The sequence below is a fragment of the Homalodisca vitripennis genome, chromosome 2, assembly GCF_021130785.1.
Source record: "Homalodisca vitripennis isolate AUS2020 chromosome 2, UT_GWSS_2.1, whole genome shotgun sequence".
Classification (NCBI taxonomy): Eukaryota; Metazoa; Arthropoda; class Insecta; order Hemiptera; family Cicadellidae; genus Homalodisca; species Homalodisca vitripennis.
Genome location: NC_060208.1, coordinates 97,780,592 through 97,806,639, shown reverse-complemented (window position 1 = coordinate 97,806,639; position 26,048 = coordinate 97,780,592). Strand labels below are relative to the sequence as shown.

At 34.9% G+C, this 26,048-nt stretch overlaps 1 protein-coding gene across 2 annotated transcripts; it reads right to left on the bottom strand.

The window, feature by feature from the left end:
* Positions 1–6,397: 6,397 nt before the first annotated feature.
* LOC124354391 lies at positions 6,398–18,691 on the bottom strand. 2 transcript variants are annotated; one of them, XM_046804806.1, is made up of 2 exons: positions 18,340–18,691; positions 6,398–8,231 (listed from the first exon to the last, which is right to left on the bottom strand). In XM_046804806.1, the coding sequence occupies exons 1-2, from the start codon at positions 18,387–18,389 to the stop codon at positions 7,790–7,792; spliced, it is 492 nt and encodes a 163-aa protein (XP_046660762.1). In that variant the 5' UTR covers positions 18,390–18,691; the 3' UTR covers positions 6,398–7,789. The 2 variants fall into 2 exon arrangements, with proteins under 2 accessions (XP_046660762.1, XP_046660763.1); XM_046804807.1 differs by having other exon boundaries at positions 6,398–8,174; positions 18,340–18,688.
* Positions 18,692–26,048: the final 7,357 nt, after the last annotated feature.

Genomic DNA, 26,048 nt, shown 5'->3' with positions numbered 1-26,048 from the left:
CGATCTCCTTTTTACTTTTACATCACTCAATAATGTCCTGTAGATGCGTGAACGTCATTACTAGTGTACTGAATATTTCTAACAAACAGTATTTCTTTAGTTTCCTCAAACACGATTGTAAATATTATATAGATTGAAATTTGTTATCTGAATTTCCGCGTATCATATGGGACTAATGTTTCACTGTGTGCTGTAAATACCAGGGAACAGTTCTAGTAGTTTATACATTTTCCGCTATGTGGCAGCACATACTGCAACCTAGTCCAGCCATTTACTTGTGGTTGTTTATTTTGCCAAAACGTTGTGGTTATTTTCCTGTCCTCAAAATTTGTTAAATAATATAATTTGTTCTTGTTAGTGCTTAAAAGAAAGAGCGTTTACAATTAATTTTACAATAGTCGTAGCTTAAAACCAACATTACTTAATCATTTTTCTGTCTTTGCACAGGGGTACGCAGATGATATTGTGATTCTTGTGAGTGGCAAGTTCAACACAACAATCACGGAACTGACCAATGCTGCTCTGAACATGGTGGGAAATTGGTGTGATGAGGTTGGCCTCAGTGTCAACCCCACCAAGGCTGCTGTGGTTGCTTTTACCAGGAGACGACAGATGAAGGGCATTGATCCTTTTCTATTCACAGGCTCTTCCATTGAGCTGAAGTCCGAGGTCAAGTACCTGGGCGTGATACTAGATAGGGTTCTCTAAACTGGGGACCTCATCTAGAAAGGGTCATCGCCAGGGGGAAATGGTCTCTAATGCAATCCTCCTGGGGACTGAAGCCGAGTCTCTTGTACTGGCTTTATATTTCCGTAGTCAGACCTGCACTAATGTATGGAGCTGCCGTTTGGTGGCCAAAAACGGAGGCCAAGATGGTGGTAGCTCGTCTGGCGGGTATCCAAAGGATGGCCTGCCTTGCTATCACTGGGGATTTTCCTAGTGCGCCAGGTGCAGCTCTAGACTGTTGTCTCAACCTCGCCCCCCTGGACATTGTCATTCGGGCTATGGCCAGGAGTGCCAGCAGATGGGACTCTGGTCGGGCTGCAGCAGTGGGCACTGTAGAATTAGCACCTTGATACAGGAGGATGCCCTGCATATGATCTCTGATCAGATGCCACAAAAGTTTTCCTTTGACTGATCAACCTCTCATTTGACACTGGAAATTTTCCATCTCTTTTAAAAACCGCTAAAGTCATTCCAATCTTCAAAAAGGACGACCCCTGCTTAAAAAGCAACTACCGTCCTATTTCGATCCTTCTAGTGTTCAGCAAAATCTTTGAAAAGGTTTTCTATGAATGAATCGTAAGCTTTCTTGAAGACAACGAAAATTCTGAACCCTGAACAATTTGGATTTAGAAAAAACAAGTCCACAATTGATGCAGTAAATAATCTTGTAGAAAATGTTGTCGATGGTTTGGAGAGACGAGAGTACGTGCTTAGCGTATTTCTCGACCTTTCCAAAGCTTTTGACTGCGTATACCATGAGGCACTGTTGTACCAGTTAGATAAATGTGGCATCCGGGGCCTCCCACACTTATGGCTCACTTCTTACCTTAAGGACCGAGACCAGTGCGTAGAAATTTCAAATGTTGTTTCTGAAAAAATCAAAATGGCTCATGGTGTCCCTCAGGGTTCAATCCTCGGGCCCCTTTTATTTCTGATATACATCAGCAGATTGAATTCAGTAATCCAGCATGGGAAACTGATTCAGTATGCTGACGACACGACTCTCTGGTTCAAAAATAAATCTCTTAAAGATTTGGAGATCACATCATTCACAGAATTAAATTCAGTTATACAGTTCTTTTCGGAAATAAACTTAAAAACCAACCAGTCGAAATCAAATGTTGTTCATTTCTCTTTCCGACAGCCAGATGCAGAGCAGCCTGCTGGTTTTTGTGGATGAAGACCTTTTAGAGGAAACTAATTCCATGACGTTTTTGGAAATGCTCCTTAATAGAGGGACTGACCTGGAACGATCATGTAGATAACGTATGTGCTAAGGCTTCCTCAGACATATTTGCCTTGCGAAAACTAGCAATGTTCTGTTCCCCGAGTCTTAAAGATGGCTTATTATGGCCTTATCCATGCACATTTAGCATATGGAATAAGACTCTGGGGAGGTTGTTCCAAAAGCAAAATGGAGCGAGTTTTTAAACTCCAAAAAAAAAGCCGTAAGAGTAATTGGAAAGTTAAACTTTAGAGAGTCGTGCAAGGAATCTTTCAGGGAGTTGGGATTGCTGACTTTACCCTGACTCTATATTTCTGAGGTGATCATGTACTGCTTCTCCAAGTGTGTCTTGGTTCGTGGCAGAGAAGTTCACCAATATAAAACCAGAGGCAGGGACAACTTCAGAACACAGCAACACAGACTGACGTTGTCTCAACACCTCCCGCAACAAGTTGGTGTCAGACTAATCAACAGGCTCCCTGAAAGTGTCAAAAATTCAAACAACACAAATCAATTTAAAACTCGTCTCAAACACCTTCTGGTGTCTAAAGCGTTTTACTCTGTTGAAGAATTCATGATGAGCCGCTGGGAAATTTAAAAATCAAAATTCAACAGCTGGATCTGATGTCAGAATGGATGTGTCTGTATGAATGTTTAAAATGTATGACTGATTGAAAACGTGTACATGGTTTTTTTTAAAAAATGTGTTAAAGTTGACGATTGCAATACAATGTCAGAAATTGTTTAAATGCAATAAAGATATTATTATATTTGACAAACCCTATAGGATTGCTGTACCTCTAGGGATGATTGGTCAGAGGGAAGGAAACCTCATCCACCAGCGGAGCTCGAATGGTTTACAGACGGCTCTAAAACAAAGCGGCACAGGCACTGGAATTTTGGGAGTGAGACCATGTAGGGAGCTGGTGGTCCCTATGGGTCCGTATCTGACAGTTTTTCAGGCGGAGGTCTCAGCTATTATGGAATGTGCTCGTGAGAATCTTCGTCTGCGATATAGGAGCAAGGACGATTAATATTTTCACAGACAGTCAGGCAGCGCTGAACTCTTGTGTGATCCAATCCAAACTAATTTGGGATTGCTATCAAGCCGTTTCCTCCCTTGTCAGAATCAACAATGTGACCGTTTGTTGGCCAACCGGGGCACAGCGACAATTATGACAGGGCCCTCAACCGTTATGCGGTGTTCCAAGGTGTGAATCCTCTAGGGTTGTCTCAAAATGGGTTCGCGCGGAGCATGAGAGAAGGTGGAGGTTACATCCGGGCTTTAAAATGAGCAGAATGGTATTACAGACGCCTTCCTCCAGGGTGGCGTCGGACCTTCTCTCATTAAATAGATCAATGTCTTCTCGGGTTATTGGTCTTATCACGGGGCATGGTCACCTGAGGAAGCATCTTCACAGAGTCGGCATCCTTCAGGTGAATCCGCTCTGCAGAATGTGTAATGAGCAGGATGAAACTGCTGAGCACCTGCTCTTTGACTGCCCTTCAATAGCAAGGGAGCGGTATGCCATCTTTGGTATTTTGGACAGGGGTGGTGAATTGCCCCAGGAGGACCTAATAGGTTGTTTTTGGCGGTTTGTGGAACTGCTGAAATTATAGACTGGTAGGCCTCATGGTGTGTTTCCGGGGTGCGCAAAAAGCCCTTGAGGCTTAAGTGCATGGCAGTAAGCCGCCCCAAGGAGAAACAAAATCATTTTTCTACCTCGGTCAGGAGGTATTTTTGTTGTAACCCACCGGTTTTACTGGTTCTTAGTTATGCTCAAATTATTTATATGGTAAAAGTTTATATTTATTTTGTTTTTTACAACAGCAATTAGTTTTGCTTTTTGTGATATCAATTTCGTGTATTATTATGTGCTGTTCATAATAATAATAATAATAATACAAGGATTGAATAGCTCGATACGGCACGACATTACTGTTCTGCTACCAGCATGTAAATTAATTAACTGCCAGGGCACGTATGGCTAAAAGAATCGATCATTGTAGGTACTCAAAATTAAACAATAATCATCCAGAACGAGCAGGCTATTTACAGCTTATACAGTTCGTTGTTGAAGACAGCATCTGTCTATCCACAGCTGTACTTGCTTGATGAAAAAGACAAGCAGGCTAACTCTAGCCCACTTTTATTTTTAATGTTTACTGAAATAACATCAACAAAATTGTTATTCTCTTGCTAGCATGCATCTTATTACCTTCATACAATTTTGTATACTGATATCTTGCAGTATATGTTATACTCATGCATACCTTTGGGTCTTTTTCACATTGCATAACAGCTGTAAAATTCACTGACATTTGTAACACTCCAGAGATAGATGTCAATGAAAAATGGTCTAATATCCTGTTCAGATTTATGTGTTAAGAATATTGTTTTGGGGCCCTGAAGTCGGAGAGTGAAACAGTTTTTATAAATCCATGAAATTTCTCTCCAGCATTCCATAGCTATTTACTGAATAGCTCCAACAATTTCAGTAACAATTGAACTATTTTAGGCTGGTGTGAAAGGAATACTTAAGTTGAAGTTCTTATCTTTTCAGTTACAGCACTTATGATGTAATACATTATGGTACTTTATTTAATTTAGAAATGAAAGTCGACATATAGGTACCTAGATATATTTTATCAGTGTTCGTGGTTAACATTTTTAGATGTTAATGGTATTTATAGTTTATTTTAGGCTTTGCAAGTATGAGCACTTCTGGTTTGAATGAATTATATTTCCAATGCTTGCCCGATAAATATATACTAGATCGGGGCAATAAGGCAAACTCAGACATTGAAATATACACACACACGCAGGTCTAAGAAGCCTATTGGTCACAGTGTCTGCTTTCTGACATTGAAATGCACTTCCATTTTACGATATTTCTGGTGCCACAGTTGGTTTGCTTTTTTGCCCCAACCAAGAACATATTAAAAGTTAGACAGTAACTTTATTTGTCTTTGATGTCTCCATTGCAGTACAGCTCCAAGCACTGCGTACTTAAATTTGCAAAAATGTACTATTAAGTACATTTATTATTTTTGTATTATTATTATGTTGTATTAATGTATTATTATGTTTTATTATGTGTTATTTTGTATGTTTTACTAAAACTTTTAATTGCTCAACTGTGATTCCAGGAAACATTCCATAAAAATTCTTTTTTTACTACGCTTTCAAGACTATAAAATGTACGGTAATTTAAAATGGTGATTAAATTAATTAAACATGGTTGTGCTGTCATATTACAATGTTTACATAGATCAGTTGATTACATTTAACAGACTTTTTCAATTAATAACATGTTAACAGCAATGCATTTCTTATGGGAATTTTCACAACTGTAGAGGCCAGTGGGGCGAAGAGAAGATTCTTCCTTAGTACGCCTCCAGGACACAAGTTACCTATGTACCAAATTTCACGTCTCGAAGTTTATTATTTTTGCTGGGTGTTGATGAATCAGTCAGGACATCTCTTTTAAAAAATATACATTACTGATCCGTTTCAACATATTCTGTTTCCAATAACCAAACATCGGCTGCTATTGTAAACAATAACATACAGGTACATTTGATTTCATTTATTCTGTTTACAGACAACACGTAAATCGAGCAGACAATGTGACCATAGCGACATTCATAGTAGGAGATACTAGTGGTCAACATTGTTATTTGGACAGTTTATTTTGAATAATAAGATAAAAATAGTATGTAAATTATATTTCATAATACTAAATTTACAACTTATATATAAAAGTTTTGTACTTTCCTTATTTTCACCTTATTGGTCGCCTGCAATATCGATATGTTCTTGAAAAAATTAGTCATTTGAAAAGTACTTGTCAGAAAAAGTTAGGAAAATTGTATGATTCTAAAAATTTAAAAGATGTGCTGTTGTCTTGCCGAAAATATACAAAGTGCAAACCTGGTCTATCTTTATACACGGACTGCCCAATATATAATGGTGTTCGTGTTCCTTATAATCCAAATGAGTTATGAAAAACTTTAATTTTATAGATCTCAAACAAAAATAATTGCAAGTTAAAGAAACTGCTGAGGGAGTGTATTTTAAAACATAACCAACTTCCTTTATTTTATAATTCATGATAAATAAATATTTGTTGACTCATTCAGACATTTCCGGCACGTGTCAAAATGTACCAGTTTTGATAGCAGTCAGATCAAGGTCAAACTAGAGTTGTGCTAGTTTGCAGTAGTGTTATGTCTCATTTATTGTTAATTAATAATAAAATATTATTTACGTTGTTCAAGAACTTCTTTTACACCACTCCTACTATTAATTAAAATTCATAAAGCTTATTTCTTTATAAGGTATTTCATTTATTTTATTGAATAGTCACTAATTGAAATGAATGAGTTTGAGTATTATCCATTATTAACCCAATAGATTCTAAAATATAAAAAAAACTACACATATAGATTATTTCTTTTTATTAAATCAACAATACACTATATATAATTTAAATCATTAAAAAATGTTATTTTTTTACAGAAAACTACAATAAATTTACAATATATTCACATCTATATAATTTAAAATCGTACAGGAGTACAATACTATATTAAAGGAGTTATGGCTTTGGTTTTTTTTTTCAAGTAAAAATCTTTTCTAATTATCATTTTGTATTTAATTTATATAGTTACTGTAGTTTAAAATGAAATATATAATAAGGTTTGGACACAGTCATACAGGTCCATCAGGATTAGGACAACATTAAAACCAAGTGCAAAGTAAATTGGCATGGACCTTGACATCTGGATTTTATTTAGGGAATAGATTTCTGATTGACCTCCAATTAAAACCATCTAATGAAAATATATTCAAGAACCTTCAGAAAGCAGTAACAACTGTTCATATCTATTAGACACACTGTGTTCTTGTAAAGGTGGGAGATAAAAGCAGATGCACTGCAGAAAGAAAGCTACAGACACAAGATGTAGTCAGTGGAGGGGTGCTCCCAAGATAGTGCTTACAGAAAGGAGTCCATAACAGAGACTTGCATAATGACACCTATTAAATGTTTCTGCTAAACATGAGAACAAGAAAGAAGAACAAACTCTCACCAAATGGAATTGTCTGGATAATGGTCTTTTATTGGCATGTTTTGATTATTGTCTTTGTATATGTAAAAAGAGTTCTGCAAACCAAGATAGCTAAAGAAAAGTAATATGTAACGTGGCATTGGCATTGCCGAACCCAATATGACAAATCCTAAGAGTCTTTTGAGGAGTTAGTAGCTACCCTCTTGAAGTAAAACATAAATTGGTGACAAGATGAAACAATGGCTTGGTCAGTGCCCCAGTAGTCTTTGTTGCCTTGAACACATTGAGTTTCCTTATATGTGTATGTCAATAAAAAGTTTAAACATTTTTTTTCAAATAAAAATGATATCTTTTGAATTTTAATTTAACGTTTTTTTCATAATCGGTAGGAAAGAATAAAAATTAGTTATTATGAAATTAATTTTTTACCTCCTCAACACCATCCATACAGATTAGTACAAATAAATCAAATTTCTATTTCTCTTGTGGACATGGTATATGTTTTTTAATAAAATTACAATACATTATTGACTTTCATAATAAATGATTACACACATTATTTTTTTTAAAGTTGCCCTACAGTGTAGCAGTTTATGAAAGCAAGCTGGAGGGTTAACATATTTTCGTATGTTAATAGTTTTAATGCTTTTGATGAAATTTAAAAAATGCTAACTGAATACTTAATCCACAACAAAACACTAAAGTATTGGAGAAAACATATAATAAATAGCCTAATCTACAAATACTATTGTGTAGGATACACAGTTATATACTGCCCACTTCTCCTTTTTTCTCCAGCCTGATCCTTTCCAGCTCATGCAACCTGACATCGATATCCCTCACATCCTTTCCTTTGTTGAGGCTTTCCTGTCGATATAATTTCAACTGAACTTCCTCCAGGTCCTCAACTCTGTCGTAGATGTTTCTGCCGATGTTGAAATTCTCATCTATATCACTCTCTTCACGCCAAACCAGGAAGTAGTACAGAAATATGCCTGTGCTTATGGAGACAATGAACGGTTGTGCGTCCGGGGTGTCATCGTAGATATTGCCATGACGTGAAAACTCTGCACGCCAGCTTGCCGCTTCACTCGTTGTGAACTTCACCGGCTTCTCTCGGTCTGGTATCTCGCTGTAGCATCGGATGTGCCTGAACCAAACATAATGAATGAGAAATCTTGGTATCTCACTGTTGCGTTGTGTAAACCTGTAACTAAACACAGGCAATGCAAATCTATCTGTAGTAATTTACTGATAAGTACAAAACCACCACCGGCCTTCTTAAGAACAATTATTAAGTTCAAAATATTTATGTCATTCTTAGACTTAACCAAAAATATTTAAAGTTGCTTAGTGAATTTGTGTAAAATTTATGTATTTGACTGCCAGCACTATATAGTAATCGATATGTATGTTAGAATTCAAAAGCAGGTTTATGACCCATTTTCCTAACGTTAGGAACATTTTTTGTCTTATGAAAATAAAAGCAATACCACTAAACTGATTGATTTAACTTGTACATCTCATTTATGACTAGAAGCTACCCACAGCTTCACTCGTAATTTCTAAAATTTAAGGTTCTTAGTGAAAGTGTTTATGATGTAAATGATTGAGCCCTTCAATTTTTTCAAACATAAGAGACATATCACATACATATTATTTCAGCATCCATGGTTGAGAGAGATTCAAAACATAGATACAATTTTGACTGGTTCTATCTTAGGTTTTGTTGTATAAATAAATATATACACATAAGTCACAAAAACCTAATTTGGTCAAAAAGTGTCATTTTCCATCAGTTTAGATTAATTTTCTATATAAGGTATTTCAAGTGCCATAGAAGAGTTTGCCTTATACCCTGATTAAGAAAATGTATAACAACAAAACCAGCTTTCATTAAAAAAGTCAACTTCGGTTCTTTTAATTTACTTTCTGTCTAAGATTTTTCAAGTGCCAGAGTGGTAGTACGCTTGTTTGTCATGTTAAAGAACATATAACTTATGTACGACTAAAAAGTTTGTGTGGTCCAAAAGAGTCTGCTACAACCAATTATATTCAATTGTGCTCTAATTTATTTACGGTTCCATAGTTGAATTTATGTTGTTGCACTAATCAAGAAAATAAACACATATGTGGGTTTGGAATTCAACTAAGATTTAAAAGTATTTATTTGCGGACTGCAATGTTTCTAGTGCATTTAGATTTTTACCCTGATCAAGAAAACATGTGTAAACGTAAGCTTAAAAAGACTACTTTAGTCAAAATGCATCTACTTCCGTCACTTATATTGTTTCTGATATAAGCGGAAGTGTGCCATCCCTCTGCTTTCTCTTTTAACTGTAGTAAAATTGTTAAAGGAGACAACCAATTTTGACAACCTTACGTGCAAAACATTCACAGCTTTGTTAATCAAGGTAGGTTTTAGAACATTGTTTAAATATTATTTTCAATGCATTATATGCTTTATTCGTCACTGGTGCAATATAAAATAAACACTACTTAACAAGCACAGTATAATTTTTCAATATTTTCTAAAATTTAAATGTAAAAAAATGTTCTGACACTTTGGTGAATGTCAGCTGTTTATAGTGTCAATTTAGCTGTTGGTCAACAGCTGTTAAGAGTTAGTTAACTTTGGATTACATGAAGTAAATATTATAATTATTTTCCTGAATTATTAAATATTCCAAAAAACTTTTCCAATGTTTTTCACCTTTGAAATCTTCCTTGGACTTCTAAAAATATTTCAAAACTAAAATTAGCCAACTCGGTTCTCAAGTTTTAGTGATACACTGTTGCAAGGGCTTTGAATCTGCCTTATTGTGTGCTTAGTACAGCACAAAAACTGTCCCATGCAGTAACTTTCACTGTCTTGTGAATAACAATGGTATCCATTACTCAACTTCCACAGCATGTAACTCTAATACCAATTCATAACATTATTTAGTTTTGAGAGTTATTTACATGTTTGAATGTGGATTAGGTGAACATTTCAAATATTCTCAAGATTTATTATTTCTTTTTAGTCGGCCATCATTTTCAAAGTGAGAGTCTATTGTGTTTTTCAATTTAGAAAAGATATATTTATTTGATCAGAATTTACCAGACTGTGAGTAGATATAAAATTAGGAAGTTACGGTTAGGTGAGTTTTGTAAATTGGGTAGATTACAAGATTACAATAAGCAGACCCAGTTTCTATATCGATATTGACAAACGATATTATTACTTAGTTATAACTATCGATATAACCAACTGATACTGATCTTGAACGATAATTAAATTGTATAAATACTTCTTCATATAATAAACGTATTATCTTTTATAGACAATAACAGACAGTCAAAAGCTTGTGGAGGACATTTATTACATTAATTATTTTAATTTCAAATATGATTTTATTACAAATATGGAAATACAGTAGGACCTTGATATATCGAACCTCAATATATCGAATTCCTCGATAAATCGAAGTTTTGTCATTCCCCTTGAATGTCCCATTTACTTCAATGCTAATTTTACCTCTACATATCGAAGATTTCAAGTAAATAACCTCAATATATCGAATTTTCGCCAATAATTTTGCCTATTTTTTACCTCTATATATCGAAGTTTTCTTATAATTACCTCAACATATCGAAGTTTCAGTTTATCAACGAAACGAACTTTAGTACTGTATTGTCGTGTTGTGCAAACGAACAACCATCAAAGTAGAGTAGGTACCGTATTTTTCATGTTGAACCCCCACCACCAACACTCCTTTGTTTTCTGTAGACGCCAGTGGTGGGTCACCACTCCACCCTCAGTTTAATTTGGACGTTACCACGATTAGTGCGAGTAGATTTTTTTTAACAACAGTAAATAAGTTTTGCAAACTCTTTATAACATGTACGTAAGCCTACATTACAGTAGCATTTTAAACATTTAAAATACAGTACAGTAGAACCGTATTTCAGACATGTGTATTTATACTGTACAACATAACTTTTTAAGACGTTACAGTATTTCATATTCATATTTATGTAATAATATTACTCTATACGTTTAGTTAAAAAATAAATAAATTTAAATTGATGTATGGTGTTCTTGTTATAATTTCTTATTCACATTTCCCGATAAAGTAATGTACGATTCTTAATTGTACTGTATTATTGTAGTGGGTGTGGACCTCTATACAGTATATCGAAGTCTGTCAGAGTTAACCTTGATATAATGAATAATACAACAACAGTTGTAAACCTCTATATATCGAAGTCTGCCCCAAACAGCCTTGATATATCGAACCTCATTATATCGAAATTCTTGATATATCGAAGTTTTGTAAATCCCCTTGAGGTTCGATATATCAAGGTCCTACTGTACTCGTATTTGATATATGAATATTAAGTATCAATTATTATACTAATCAATATAAAAACCAGGTCCGCTTATTGTACTTTACCCTGCAAATTTATTAAACTAGGCCTATGTTTGTTTATTTTTCACTATTCATTTGCAAAAAGTATGGTTGAATTAGTTTGAATTATTTTTAAATAGCCTTTTATCCACACCAGTAACGAGATATAGGCTACCTTATTAATCTATTGCAATCGTTCTTTTGAACAAAATAACATAAGGTTTTGGGGGATGAAAATGACAAATAATGAATTTTAGAACATTAAAAATGGAACACCTTTTCTTGCAAAATTGCAGAGAGTCATGGTTAATAGATAAATTTAAAATTTTTGTTTGCATTGTCAAAATAGCTAGCAGTAATGGCTGGGTGTATTCATAATCAGACCTCTGGAATTTGATCTTTTTGTGATAGGTATTACCTTGAGATGTTTAACATAAATTTGTCACCATCAGTGCGGGGCAGCACCTCTCTGTATCCCATGCTGATGGCTGGAGGCACTTATGTAAGGCCGATATGAACTTTTTACCCATGTTCCGTAATCTTTTATTTACAAGACCACGTGACGCCCAGCACGGATGAAGAATGAGGAAATTATTACTCCCCACAATAAAAGTAGTTCCACTTTTAATATTATATAACTTTGTTATTTGTAACTTATAATTACATAACTGTGTTATACAGGGGTGCTGAAAAGTCCCGGGACGGTCTAATAACTTTTGAACTAATTACAATATAAGAACCAAAATTTACATCAAGCTTTTGCTCATATAAAACTATTATTTTATGTATTTCACCATGATATCCTGCTTATGGGGGACGTCCCGCTAGGGGTTGGTGAAAATTTTTAAATAGAAGCATAGGTCGAGTCGTACATCAAATTAAAGCTCTTTTAATTAGAAACATTTTGGCGAAAATCTGACGTAAAACAGTTGACGCATTACAAAATGGCGGACACTCAAAGATTATAAAATACAGAATTTTTCAAATGCAAACATTCTGGTTGTTAGAGAAAACTGGGACACTTAATCTTTTATTTTACTTCTTTTACTTCAAATCACTTACCAAAACAGTTATAACAAATGTTCAAAGTGTTTGCCTTCAGTTTGCTGACAATATCCCAATCGATTGTAGAACGCTGATATCACATTGTTTATCTGGAAATTCCTTATCAACAGGTAAGGTTATTACCTTCCTTATCTGGAAGGTAATCAGCTGGAGCAAACAAGACCAAAAAGACAACAATGAAATTGCCAGCTGACAGATACAGTTGTTTTATCAACTCAGTCACTTAGAAGTCTTCAAGCCCTAATTTTGCAAGTAGTTTCAGTAGTGCTAGTTTATTTTGCTATGGCGCTTTCCGAGAGAGAAAGAATAACTTTATTAATGATGCGCGGGTTTGGTGACCGTATTAGATCATGTGATGAGGTAAGGCATCTGTTTAATGAAAATATCTGGTTTCAGCAAGATGGAGCCCCTCCACATTATGGCGTACATGTAAGACATTTTTTAGACGTTTAATGAAAATATCTGGTTTCAGCAAGATGGAGCCCCTCCACATTATGGCGTACATGTAAGACATTTTTTAGACAATGTCTTTCCACATAAGTGGATTGGTAGAAGGGGAACAATAGAATGGCCTGCCCGTTCTCCAGATTTGTCCCCTTTAGACTACTTCTTTTGGGGCTACCTCAAAGAAAAAGTGTTTAAAACAAAACCTCAAAATTTGGATGAGTTGAGAAACCGTATTGTAAGAGAAGCTCAGGGTGTTCCTGTCCAAGCTTTAAACAATGCGATATCAGCGTTCTACAATCGATTGGGATATTGTCAGCAAACTGAAGGCAAACACTTTGAACATTTGTTATAACTGTTTTGGTAAGTGATTTGAAGTAAAAGAAGTAAAATAAAAGATTAAGTGTCCCAGTTTTCTCTAACAACCAGAATGTTTGCATTTGAAAAATTCTGTATTTTATAATTTTTGAGTGTCCGCCATTTTGTAATGTGTCAACTGTTTTACGTCAGATTTTCGCCAAAATGTTTCTAATTAAAAGAGCTTTAATTTGATGTACGACTCGACCTATGCTTCTATTTAAGAATTTTCACCAACCCCTAGCGGGACGTCCCCCATAAGCAGGATATCATGGTGAAATACATAATCCGATACTCAATTTTTACCACTTTGACCATTAATTTCACATTTACCATACAATCTAAGAGCAAACCCTGCTAAATGTCTAAAACCAGCCTAGTAGTTGTAACCCTTTTAGCAACAAGAGCCTTTATTTGGGCTCAAGCTAGGTTGGTGGTGAAACGCCAAGAGCCTATATATAGGCTTGGATGAATTCAGATGTTAAGTGCCAAAAGCCTTTATTTAGGCTCTCAACATTTTCATGCAGTATACAACCATTTATTGACTAATATCAATCAAATTAGTACTGATTTATGCATTTTGTGTAAAATGTACTATAGCAAGTAGCACTGCAGGACATTCATATAATATTCAAACAAAATAACAATACACACTAAAATGTTTTATCTAACGACACAGGCGTTTTTATGGTAAAAGTTAGTTTTGTACTTTGTTTAAAAATAAATATAGAAATCTGGAAATTGTTAGTATTATATTACGTACCGAATTTTCACAGGTCTTTCTCAATTAAATATATTACAATATAATACAGAGGTTTGTTGAGTAAATATTTTTTTCAGGCATTTATTCTGTTAATTACTCACAAAATGGAAAAAGTATCTTTTTCTGGTACTTTGGGATTATACTGACCACACCAGTATGAAGAACACAAAAATATAAATTTATAGAAACAAATATTATAGAACGGAAAAACAACTCTTTAATTACAAAATTACAAACTTACACGCATTTCCAGGTATTGTGATCGGTATTGTTGTCGCTGTTATCTTATCTTTCTCGAGAATCCCGATTACGGCAGGCCGCGCGGCATCACATGATTATCTAAGTTTTTTTCAAGGTACATAATTGCCTTTCCATTACAATTCAATTTATATTTCTGATCAGCCCCTCTAGAATTTGATATTTTAATGATAGGTACTATCTCGAGGGATGTTTTTCTTTCGTTGACATTAGCGCGGAAGGTGCTGCCGAAGCCCGCGCTGATGGCTGGAGGCACTCGCATTTTCGGTGGCGGAGTGTGATCAAGAATAAAAACAAGTTTTGTGTGTTTTTTTTTTTTTAATAAAGAATTTAGTTTTTGTTTCGTAATGTATGTTTTTGTTGAATTTTTGTGTTTGGAGAAATGTAGGGGTAAAACACAGAAGTACAACAAAGCGACGCACCAGCTGAACGGGCGGCGAGACTCTGCAATCACGTTATCTACTAGACCGCTCGGTACCAATTTACAATATCGTGACCATGGAAAGGTATGTTCAATTTTTTTCCCAGAAAACTACAATTTTTCCTGAAAACAATAGTGAAAAAAAATTTGTCAGCAACAAAAATCAAAGGAGTTACGATTTTTTGAAATTCTCTGAAAACTTTGTTTTTGACAGTATCTCTGGCAACAATATCCATATTTGACAGTCTCAAATAAAGAAGGGACGCCATTTTGAACTATTTTGTTCCTCCGTGTCTATTCTTAACCTCCTTATTTGACAGATTGGTATTACTCCGCGGCTCTCACTAATGAAGGAAGGGACGCCACTGTGAACTAGTTCAGTAGTGTTAATGGCACACCTTTGTGTTGGATGTTCGTTATATTACGTGGAAGCAATTCATAAAGACGAGTATGTAGTATTGCAATTTTATGTAAACCACGGGGCTTACAACCGGACTAGGCGTTGTGGTAATAGGAAGTGTGGCAACGAACTCGTTGTTAACGAATTTGGGGACTTTTTTTTTCAGTGTGGAAAGTACTACACGCCTGCACCGAAACGAAAGAAAATTAAGTGCCGGTTTACTGCCAGTGCGAAAAAGGGGACTTTCTTTGAAAACGCCCATTTACCATTGACGGACATATTTTATGTTGTTGCGTCAATATTGTGTCTAGTGCCACAGCGACAAGATTACCTGGGAAAGAACTTTAATATTAGTTCTAAAACAGCTGTTGACTGGTATTCGTTTTGTCGCGAAGTATTTGTTGACCATGTGGCCAATAATGATGTAACTTTAGGTGGAGTTGGCCACATTGTAGAAATTGACGAGGCCAAATTTGGTAAACGGAAATATAATAGAGGAAGACTTATTGAAGGGCAGTGGGTGTTTGGTGGTATAGACCGTACCACATATGAAAGATTTTTAGTGCCAGTAGAGAAAAGGGACAAGGAAACTCTCTTAAAGATCATAAAAGAAAAAATTGTACCGGGAAGTACAATTATTAGTGATTGTTGGTGTGCGTACGACTGCTTAGAGGACGAGGGGTTTGTGCATGAGACAGTAAACCACTCAAAGGAGTTTGTGGACCCACGCACTCACGCCCACACAAATACCATCGAGCAGACGTGGAGAAGTGTAAAAGATAAAATTCCGCGTTACGGCAGGAAAAAAACTCATTTTGTGGGGTATTTGGGTGAATACCTTTTTAAGGCAAAATACCCAAACCTCAATGAGCGGATCCACCATTTCTGGGTTGCGGCTGTAAAACTGTACCCACCTGAACATTAAGGTAAGTGATAAGTTACTTAAATGATAGTGACTAGTACGTTAATCCTGTCAACGATGCCTGCCCGCTGCGCACTGCTTGCTCTTTTAGAGAAAAAATTAACTCGAGCTTGCAAAAGTCGAATCCCAGATCACGTGATGCCCCTGCTCCTTAGCGCAATAATGCCCGAAAGGCATCAATATAATACAATAATATTCTTTCCCCCCAGTTTATATGCACCTGTGATAATAATACTAGGCTATAAATGCCCAACCCATGAAAAAAAAGTCCATTTTCCATGGTCACGGTATTGTAAATAAATACTGACCGCTCGACTTTGACCTCTGTCTGAAGATGGGGAGGGGTTTGCGATAAGACAATTCCTGTTTTATATTGACGAAATATTGTTCTACGCTAATCTAGTTATCAGTAGAAGCAAAATATCAAATAACGATTCATGTCTGGGTGTGGTCGGTATAATCCCAAAGTACCCTTTTTCTTTTAGAGGTATACAATTTTAACAGATCAACATTTACAGATCCATTAAATCGGGTAGGGTACGATAAGCGGACCCGGTTATTTATATCGAAGAATGTAATCATCGATACCTAATATATGCATCTCAAATCCTAGACTATCAATCGATATAAAAGTATATAATATAGTCCTCAATAGCAGTCATATGTTTTAAATTAAAATATGAATTTAACATTTACAGTGATCGAACAAATTATTATAACCAAAGTTAGGAAAACTGAAGACGACCATATTTGCTCCTCTCACAGTTACAGTTGTTTCCTTCCCACAAATTTCACATAATGGGGTTTTCAGTACGAGTCCAACATGTTGAAGCTATGAAACACATGTCTTATCATCTTTCAAAGCAACTTCGTGTAGTTTTCTAAAATTGACTGCCATTTTTAATAATCAAAAATGTTACTTATCTAAAATTGCAATATTACTTTACGTGTATTATTTGAAAGTGTTTACAGCTGTTGATATAGATTAAGTTAATTGTTCAAAATAACGAATCAGTATCGATTGATTATATCAATGGTTATGATTGAGTAATATCGCTTGCCAATTTCGATATAAAAAACCGGGTCCGCTTATCGCACCGTACCCCCATTACATGTTATTTTCACCTTTCAATAATGAAAAAAATTAGATCAAAATTATTGGTACTTTGGGATTATACCGACCACACCCAGACATGAATCGTTATTTCACATTTCGTTTCTACTGATTACTAGATTAGCGTAGAACAATATTTCGTCAATATAAAACAGGAATTGTCTTATCGCAAACCCCTCCCCATCCTCAGACAGAGGTCAAAGTCGAGCGTCTAGTAGATAACGTGATTGCAGTCTCGCCGCCCGTTCAGCTGGTGCATCGCTTTGTTGTACTTCCGTGTTTTACCTCTACATTTCTCCAAAACACAAAAATTCAACAAAAACAAACATTTACCAAACTAAACTCTTTATTAAAAAAAACACTAAAAACTTTATTCTGTGTTTTTATTCTTGATCACATTCCGCCACCCAAAATGCGAGTGCCTCCGGCCATCAGCGCGGGCATTGACAGCACCTTCGGTGCTACCCCGCGCTGATGTCGACGAAAGAAAAACATCCCTCGAGATAGTACCTATCAGTAAAATATCAAATTCTAGAGGGGCTAATCAGAAATATAAATTGAATTGTAATGGAAAGGCAATTATGTACCGTGCAAATCACGTGATGCCGCGCGGCCTGCCGTAATCAGGATTCTCGAGAAAGATAAGATAACAGCGATCACAATACCTGGAAATGCTTGTAAGTTTGTAATTTTGTAATTGAAGAGTTGTTTTTTCGTTCTATCATGTTTGTTTCTATAAATTTCTATTTTTGTGTTCTTCATACTAGTGTGGTCGGTATAATCCCAAAGTACCAAATTATTTTATCATAAAATTTAATGAGAACAATTTATATCTGTGTGTAAAAATTCGTAAAATTGCTCGTTGCTACTACAACATACCCAGCAGCTATGCCGCTGCACCCGACGGACAACCTGCACCAGTAACTCTGGCATTCTGTGATGCGACTTACCCAATATGCTTGGGTGCTAAAAGAGTTAAGACAAGCCTCTGGTCAAAAACAAACTGTTTGCAACAGATTGTGAGCAAATTTCCTGCAGCAAAAGTGTTAACAATATGGGGTAAATATTTATCAATCTTACTTATTCAATGATAACTAGCCTTAGTCCTTGATGTTGTAAAATAAATAAACCATCTAAACATCTAATGATCTATAGCTGTAATATATTGTTTACTTACCTAAGTGAATAAAGAGCTCTTCTAAATGAATATCTTGTAATTATAGACATTTTAATTAATTTATTGAACTGAAGAAAAAGAATTAAGATTCTGCATACACATTATATAACTAGTTCCTAAAAACAGACATCTGGCTAACCTAGTACGTCAGTAATAAACAAAGTCTAGGTAAGACCATGCAAGAGTCACGAATTTCACTTTTAGTAGTTATCGTTGTTATATAATTTAATTATTTCATCCACTATGTTTTTATTTTGACTATCTAAAAGTTTATTTTATTTACAAACTAACTTGGCTGAACCTGAACTGGAATACATTTTTTTCTAGTTAACTTATAAAGAGGGCTTTGATGACGCCATGAAGCCCCGATGTGCATTACCATGTAGTTGCTGCTTCTATGGAGTATATTTTTTGCTAGACATATAAGGGTTGTGACATTCAGTACAACATGCAACATATTTAAAGGTCTGACTTATGGTGTACATATTAATTGTTAAAAGAAACATGTAACATTTTCGTATAAAAGATGTCCTATCAGTGTAATGTTAGTCAAATATGGAAGATTCTTAGAATGGAAAGTAGGAAGTCAGGATGAAGAATATTGTCTTGTCTGGGACCCGTCAGGCTTTCCTAACAACCCGAAACGTGGTAGGGGCCATGGACTGAAGAAACCCATCAGTGATAGGCAACATACATTTTTTCTAATATATTTCATGTACCGTTCCTATAGGGTTCTATTTATCATTCCTAAAAATCTATTAATTTCAAAGCCAAGTTTAAAATCCTATGATTTAAGAGCGCTTGTAACATCTCGATTAAATTTCTTTAAAGTTATCTTGAGGTAATTATATTTAAAACATTCATAATGAGCACATAGCATAATTAAATGTTCTATTGTTTCTTCTACTCCTTGTATGCACTCTAAGCGAAGTGGGGTTAATTAAGTTTTTTATATAATGTTTTATTGGTAGATACATGGCCTATTCTTAACCTGCATATGTTGACTATTTCTAATATGTTCATCTTAATACACTTAAACTATGGGTGTGGGTACCATAATCTCATGAAAGTTTTTATACCGTCGTACTTTAGGGGATTGCCAAATAATACTGTAATTATTGAAATATATTTCTGTTTACAACATTTCTTAAAGTCTTCTATATATATATATATATATATATATATATATATATATATATATATATATATATATATATATATATATATTACATTCATATATATATATATATATATATATATATATATATATATATATATATATATATTCATACAATCCATTTTATAGCTAAATGAAGGTAATATTCCCAATAATTCTCTAGGCTTCGTTATGTTATAATCAATGTTTAAATTTGAACTTTGCATAGATTAAAGATGTTTACTGAGCTATTAGGTACAATGGACAATAAGCCGAGTCATATCGATATTACATAAAGTAAAATCAAACCATGCAGTCAAAGAACATGCAAAATTTATAAATGTTACCTTGATTAGTCTATGTCTTAGTTTAGGTTCCAATACAGTCATCGTGTCAGTATCAGTCTCAAAGAATTTACTGTATGAATAAAATGGGTTATTAGTAAGCCAATTTTTAACAATACTTCGAAATTTTGGTTTGAATTGGAGACGTACAATAGGAGATAAACTGTTATAAAATTTGATACATGTAACAGGAAATTACATTGTGCTTTTATCAAGCCTAACCATGGGCAAAAATATATTTGCATTATTCCTAGTTGAGTAACTGTGAACACCACTATTAGTTGGTAATTCATCACAATTCTCATATACATACATACATACATACACACACAATACAATACAATATATATATGTATTGTATACAATATGTAATGAAACTAAGAAAACCTTTTTACAAACTAAGGCTTTAATCAACAAAATTCAACTAGATAACCTTAAATATTCAATGTATAAACTCAATCAGAATGTATAACAATTACTTAATATCTTCTTTAAATTAACATATGATCTAGTTATGTTTACATGGAGTAAATTATATAACATTCTCCCCCACTGAATTTAAGAGGTAGTCATTGAAACGTTCAGGGATCCTTCTTATTCTTGATCCTCTTCGAGGAGAAACTATTTTATTTTCTTGATTGAACTGTTCAGATTCAACTTCAGTGACTTTTGAAAAATCTTTCTTATTTCCTTGTGATGCATCTTCATGTTCATCCTCCACCTCCTGTACTTCCGACCAATTGGATAAGTCTGTCACCATTAGACTTTTATCACCTCGGGGAGCTAAGTGTTTTAGTGAAACAGTAGATTCTCTTCCATTGGGGTAACAAATTAGAGCGTATTGTGGATTTGCTTCTACTAATTCAACTTCATCAACTAGTGGTTCGTATTTGCTGCTTCTTACATTTCGCCTAGTTAGTACTGGACCAGGTTGCAGTAACCATGCTGGTAGTGAAGTACCTTTAGTTGATCGGCGTGGATGTATGAACATTCTCTCGTGTGGAGTGCAGTTTGTTGCTGTGCATAGTAAAGAGCGTATCGAATGTAGAGACTCTGGAAGTACAGACTCCCAGTATCGTTGGTCCAGTCCTTTGGATTTTAGTGACAGTGTAACGGTCTTCCATATAATTCCATTATACCTCTCAATTTGTCCATTTCCTGCAGGATTGTATGGACTGGTTAAACTTGTAGCAATCCCCTTTTGATGAAGATATGCCCTTATTTCATCAGACAAAAATGATTTGCCTCTATCAGAATGGATGTAATTTGGTATCCCATAAACAGAGAACAAGTTTTCCAAACATTCTATCACAGTACTCGAAGTCATCTCTTTGCAGGGGTAAGAGAAGGGGAAGCGAGAGTACTCGTCAATAATATTTAACATATATCGATTTCTACTTGACGATGGTAGTGGTCCTTTAAAATCAATATTGAGTCTTTCAAAAGGTGAAGTGGCCTTTATCAATGTGTTGGTTTGTTTGTGGAATCTAGGTTTGACCTCTGAACAAATAGGACAAGATAAAGTCATTGATTTGATCTCATTCAAAGAATATGGCAAATTCTTGCTGCGTACCCAGTGATAGAAACGCGTTATTCCTGGATGACAAAGAGCCTGGTGCATTTCAAAAAGTTTGTTGTCAGTCGTAGATGCATTACAGATCCGAGAGAGTGCGTCTGCAGAAACGTTTTCTTTACCAGGTCGATATTGAATGTCGTACGAGAAAGGAGAAAGCTCTAGTCGCCAGCGCATGATTTTGTCGTTTTTAATTCTGCTAGAATGTTTTTGGTCAAAAATAAATGACAAAGCTTTTTGATCAGTTAAGAGAATAAATTGTCTCCCTAACAAAAAATGTCTCCATTTCTTAATAGATTCTACGATGGCCTGTGCTTCTCTTTCTACTGTTGAGTGTTGTTTTTCACTTCCAGACAAAGTCCTAGAAAAGAAGGCAACAGGACGTCCATTTTGGCTTAGTGTAGCAGCTATTGCAACTCCTGAAGCATCAGTTTCGACTATCAATTGATTTTCCGGTTCAACAGTCACAAGAAATGATCTTTCTATATCCTTCTTAATGTTTTGAAAATCACTAGCGGCAATGGAGGTTGGTTCAATAGGAAAATTCTTACAGCTTACCAAACTTCTAATTTTGTCAGAAAACCTTGGTATCCATTTGGAGTAGTATGATAACAATCCAAGTGTTCGTTTAAGAGAAGCAGCATCATGAGGCAGAGGCATGTCCAAAAGTGGTTGTAATCTCTCTGGGTCGGGACGTATAGTTCTATTTTTGATTTGATAACCAAGGATAGATATAGTATCTTGAGCAAATTTACATTTCTTCAGGTTCAATGTTAGATTGTATTTCTTAGCCACAGCCATAAACTTTTCTAAATTTTTATCATGATCTTGTTTACCCATTCCTCCTATTGTAACATCATCAATATATGCGAAAGTACCTTCGAGTCCTTCTTCTGAAATAATCTTATTTATAGTCCTTTGGAAAGCGGACACGCCGTTGGTTACTCCAAAAGGAATGCGTTTGAACTGATACAATTGCCCATTAGCTTCAAAAGCGGTAAGTTGTTTTTCATGCTCTGGAATTGGTATCTGATGATAAGCACTAGACAAATCCAATGAACTGAAAGTATCAAATTTAGCAATTTTTAACACAAGTGATTCGATATCGGGCAAAGGATAAGCATCCAATAATGTAAATTTATTTACTGTCTGAGAATAATCTATTACAAGTCGTTTCTTGTGGTTTTCATTTTTGGTAATGAGCACTTGAGCTCGCCATGGAGAAACACTTTCCTCGATAACACCATCTTTCAGAAGAGACTGTATTTCACATTGTATAAATTTTTCATCTTCCCCAAAAAACCGCCTTGTCTTAGTCACAACAGGTCGACAATCTTTAGTCATGTGCTGAAATAATGATGGTGGTTCCACATTAGCACAGGCAACGTTACAAACAGAGAAAGATGATCTTGGTCCCCCAAAGTCTACAGTAACATTTGTATGTAGTTTCATGATATCATGTCCTATCAGTACATCAGTACATAACCTTTCAATTACAAGCATTTTGATTTGTTTGTAAGCATTGTCTTGTACATACAGATCTACCCTAACATACCCTTTAATTGGTGAAACGAGTGACGTAGATGCCATCGACACCTGTTTGACTTCTGGAAATGTTTTAAGGTTGTTAGCCTTTACAAAACTACTATCAATAAAACTATCAGAACTTCCAGTATCAACTAAAAACTTAGCAGAAATTCCGTTTACATTTCCGGATACAATTGCTTTAGATAATACTTTGGGTGTTACTGCTGAAGTTATTATGGGATATGTTGTTAAAGAGGCTGAATTTATCTTACCATTTTTAAGATTCTTAGATAAACAAACTCTGAGAAAATGACCAGTTTTCGAGCAACCTTTACAAATAGCATCTTTTGCAGGGCAGTCATCTCTTGAAATATGTCTTGCTCTTCCACAAAAATAACATTTCTGTCGGAGTCTGTGTGCTGATACAGCAGCAGCAGTAGAATTGTCTTCCTGAGTTTTTAGTTTGTCTGAAGGAATCTTTAAATTACTACTCGTATCAACGTAGTGACAATATGATTGAGGTACACCTGAAGTCATGGAATAAGCGTCCGCATGTTTCTGAGCTGACTCTAAGGAACGAGCTATTTCTTCAACTTTTTCCAAGGTTAAAACGTTATGTTCCAGAATACGTTGTCTGATTCGAGAAGAATTTAAACCACTAATAAAGGCATCTCTGATAGACTCATCACTATAGGTTTTAGCATCGACATTTACGAAATCACACTCCTTACTAAGAGATTTAAGCGTTTGCAAATAGTGATTTATTGATTCTCCTTCTTGTTGTTTATGATTAGCAAGCAAGTGTCTAGCAAAAAGTACATTTTTCTTAGGTATGAATAATGTTTCTAAAGTTTGTATAGCATTGTTGTAATCTTTACACTCACTGATAAATTCATAGTTTTCATAGGTTAGAAAGTTCACTAGTACTCCAAGTTTCTTATCTTCTTTAACTTCAGCATTTTCTATGAATGTATTGAACGTTCGAAACCAATGTTTCCATTGTTTAGAAGCATTTGTTGTTTCAGGGCTGCATGCAAATTTCTCAAGGTTTCAGTAGTTTTTCCATTACAGAGTATTGAAGTTAGTATAGCAAAAATGTTGATTAAATTGTAATGAAACTAAGAAAACCTTTTTACAAACTAAGGCTTTAATCAACAAAATTCAACTAGATAACCTTAAATATTCAATGTATAAACTCAATCAGAATGTATAACAATTACTTAATATCTTCTTTAAATTAACATATGATCTAGTTATGTTTACATGGAGTAAATTATATAACACAATATACAAAGAGAGGTTGCACTGATCCTTATAACATGCTTTGGAAATTAACCTCATAGCCTTATTCTGCAAATGAAGAATTTAACTGACCTGAGATATACATAGCCCCATAATCTAATACCATAACATACATGGCTATGAAAAAGCAAAGAAAGCTCGTCTTAAGTAACAGGATGGCAATTCAAATGTAAGTCTTCTCAACAAATACAGGCACCCTGTTTAATTTTGTACAGATATGGTTTACATGGTCATCCTATATCAGCTTAGAGTCTAAGACTAGAAGATTATGCGACTCAAAGTAATCACACAACTGTGTACACATGTTTTAAAACCTTTGGTTATAACGGGGATCAGCGATGTAGCACGATAGCTAGCAGTCTCACATCAGGATCCCTTCTTAAAAATATGGACTGTTCTTGCCACTTTTAGCATATCAGGAAAAATTCCTTCCACAAAATATATATTCAACAAAAAGCTCAGGATAGGTGCTAATACACATACCACTCCTTTGAGAAAGATATGAGTCATTCCATAAACATCTTTACTAATTGTTGCCTTAAATCTATTCACTACACTAACTATATCTAGACTATTTACAACCTTCCAATTAAACCTGGATTCTACTTTAGGAACATTCAATAAGTAATCAAAACTATTTACATTATCAACAATATTTCAGCAACATAACTAAGGAAGTAATCGTTAAAGACATTGGCAGAGTCAAAAGTATTATTATGAGAAACACTATGAGGCTTTCCTGTTAGCAAGATTCCATGAAGTTTTGAATGGATTAGCCGACTTTGAAATGTATTCGGCATTAGCTGTTAACTTAGCTAACTTAACCCTCAAACGGTACTTCTTCTTAAGGCCACTCAGTAAAGGTCTAAGTTCAGGTCTTGTTTTATGCAGATCAATGAGTAGTAATACACAATTTTTCATTTGCCCAAGTTCGACTGTATACCATTTGTTGACTTTAGATTTAATTTTGCCACAATTTGGCAACTGGCTTAGTTTTTAAAGGAAAGAATAGGTCAAACAGATCTTTAAAATCATTAAATAGTAGAAAAAATTCAGTACCTCATTGGCCGGGAAAGATTTAACTAAGTCAAACTACTTAAGACACTTTAGCTAACGTTATTAAAAACAAGCAGGGTCTAAATTCTACCGTACAGAATATCAGACTGAGCTTATTGGGAAACAGACATTTTTAATTGAGAAAAATGTGTTTGTGATCAGCTATCTGATAATAACCTAAGCTAGCCTCATAATTCCAAGTGTCAATATTGGTTAAAAAGGAATGAAGGGAAGCATTACGTTTCGTGGGTTTAGTTGTAGTGTTAAAAATGTTAAAAACTCCTTAGAATATTACAAAATTAAAAAGCTTTATTACTGGTTTTAACTAAATTAATACTGTGATCAGTACCAACAACAATACACATATTATTATCTATAGATGGTAAAGGAAACTGTACTCCAACCTTCGTCAATCTTGTCATTACCATTAACGGTATTAGTCAGAGGAGGGAAGTCGTTATTATAGTCACAATGTGATTTTGATTCGTCAGCAGTTGCTTTCAAAGGTAAACGAACTTGCCGATTATCCAGATTAGTCGATTCAACCAAGATGTTCGATCTCTCAATCGGATGTTCGATAACACTGTCATCAGTGTAATCCACATCCAACTTTTTGGTACCAAGTACCATCAAAGTAACGTCATATAATGTAAACATCGTCAACCTCGGTGTTGGTTAGGTTACACATGTTACTAGCCTATCTTGCTTACAAATTATTTTGTCATGTTTTTCATTGAATATAGCATTATCA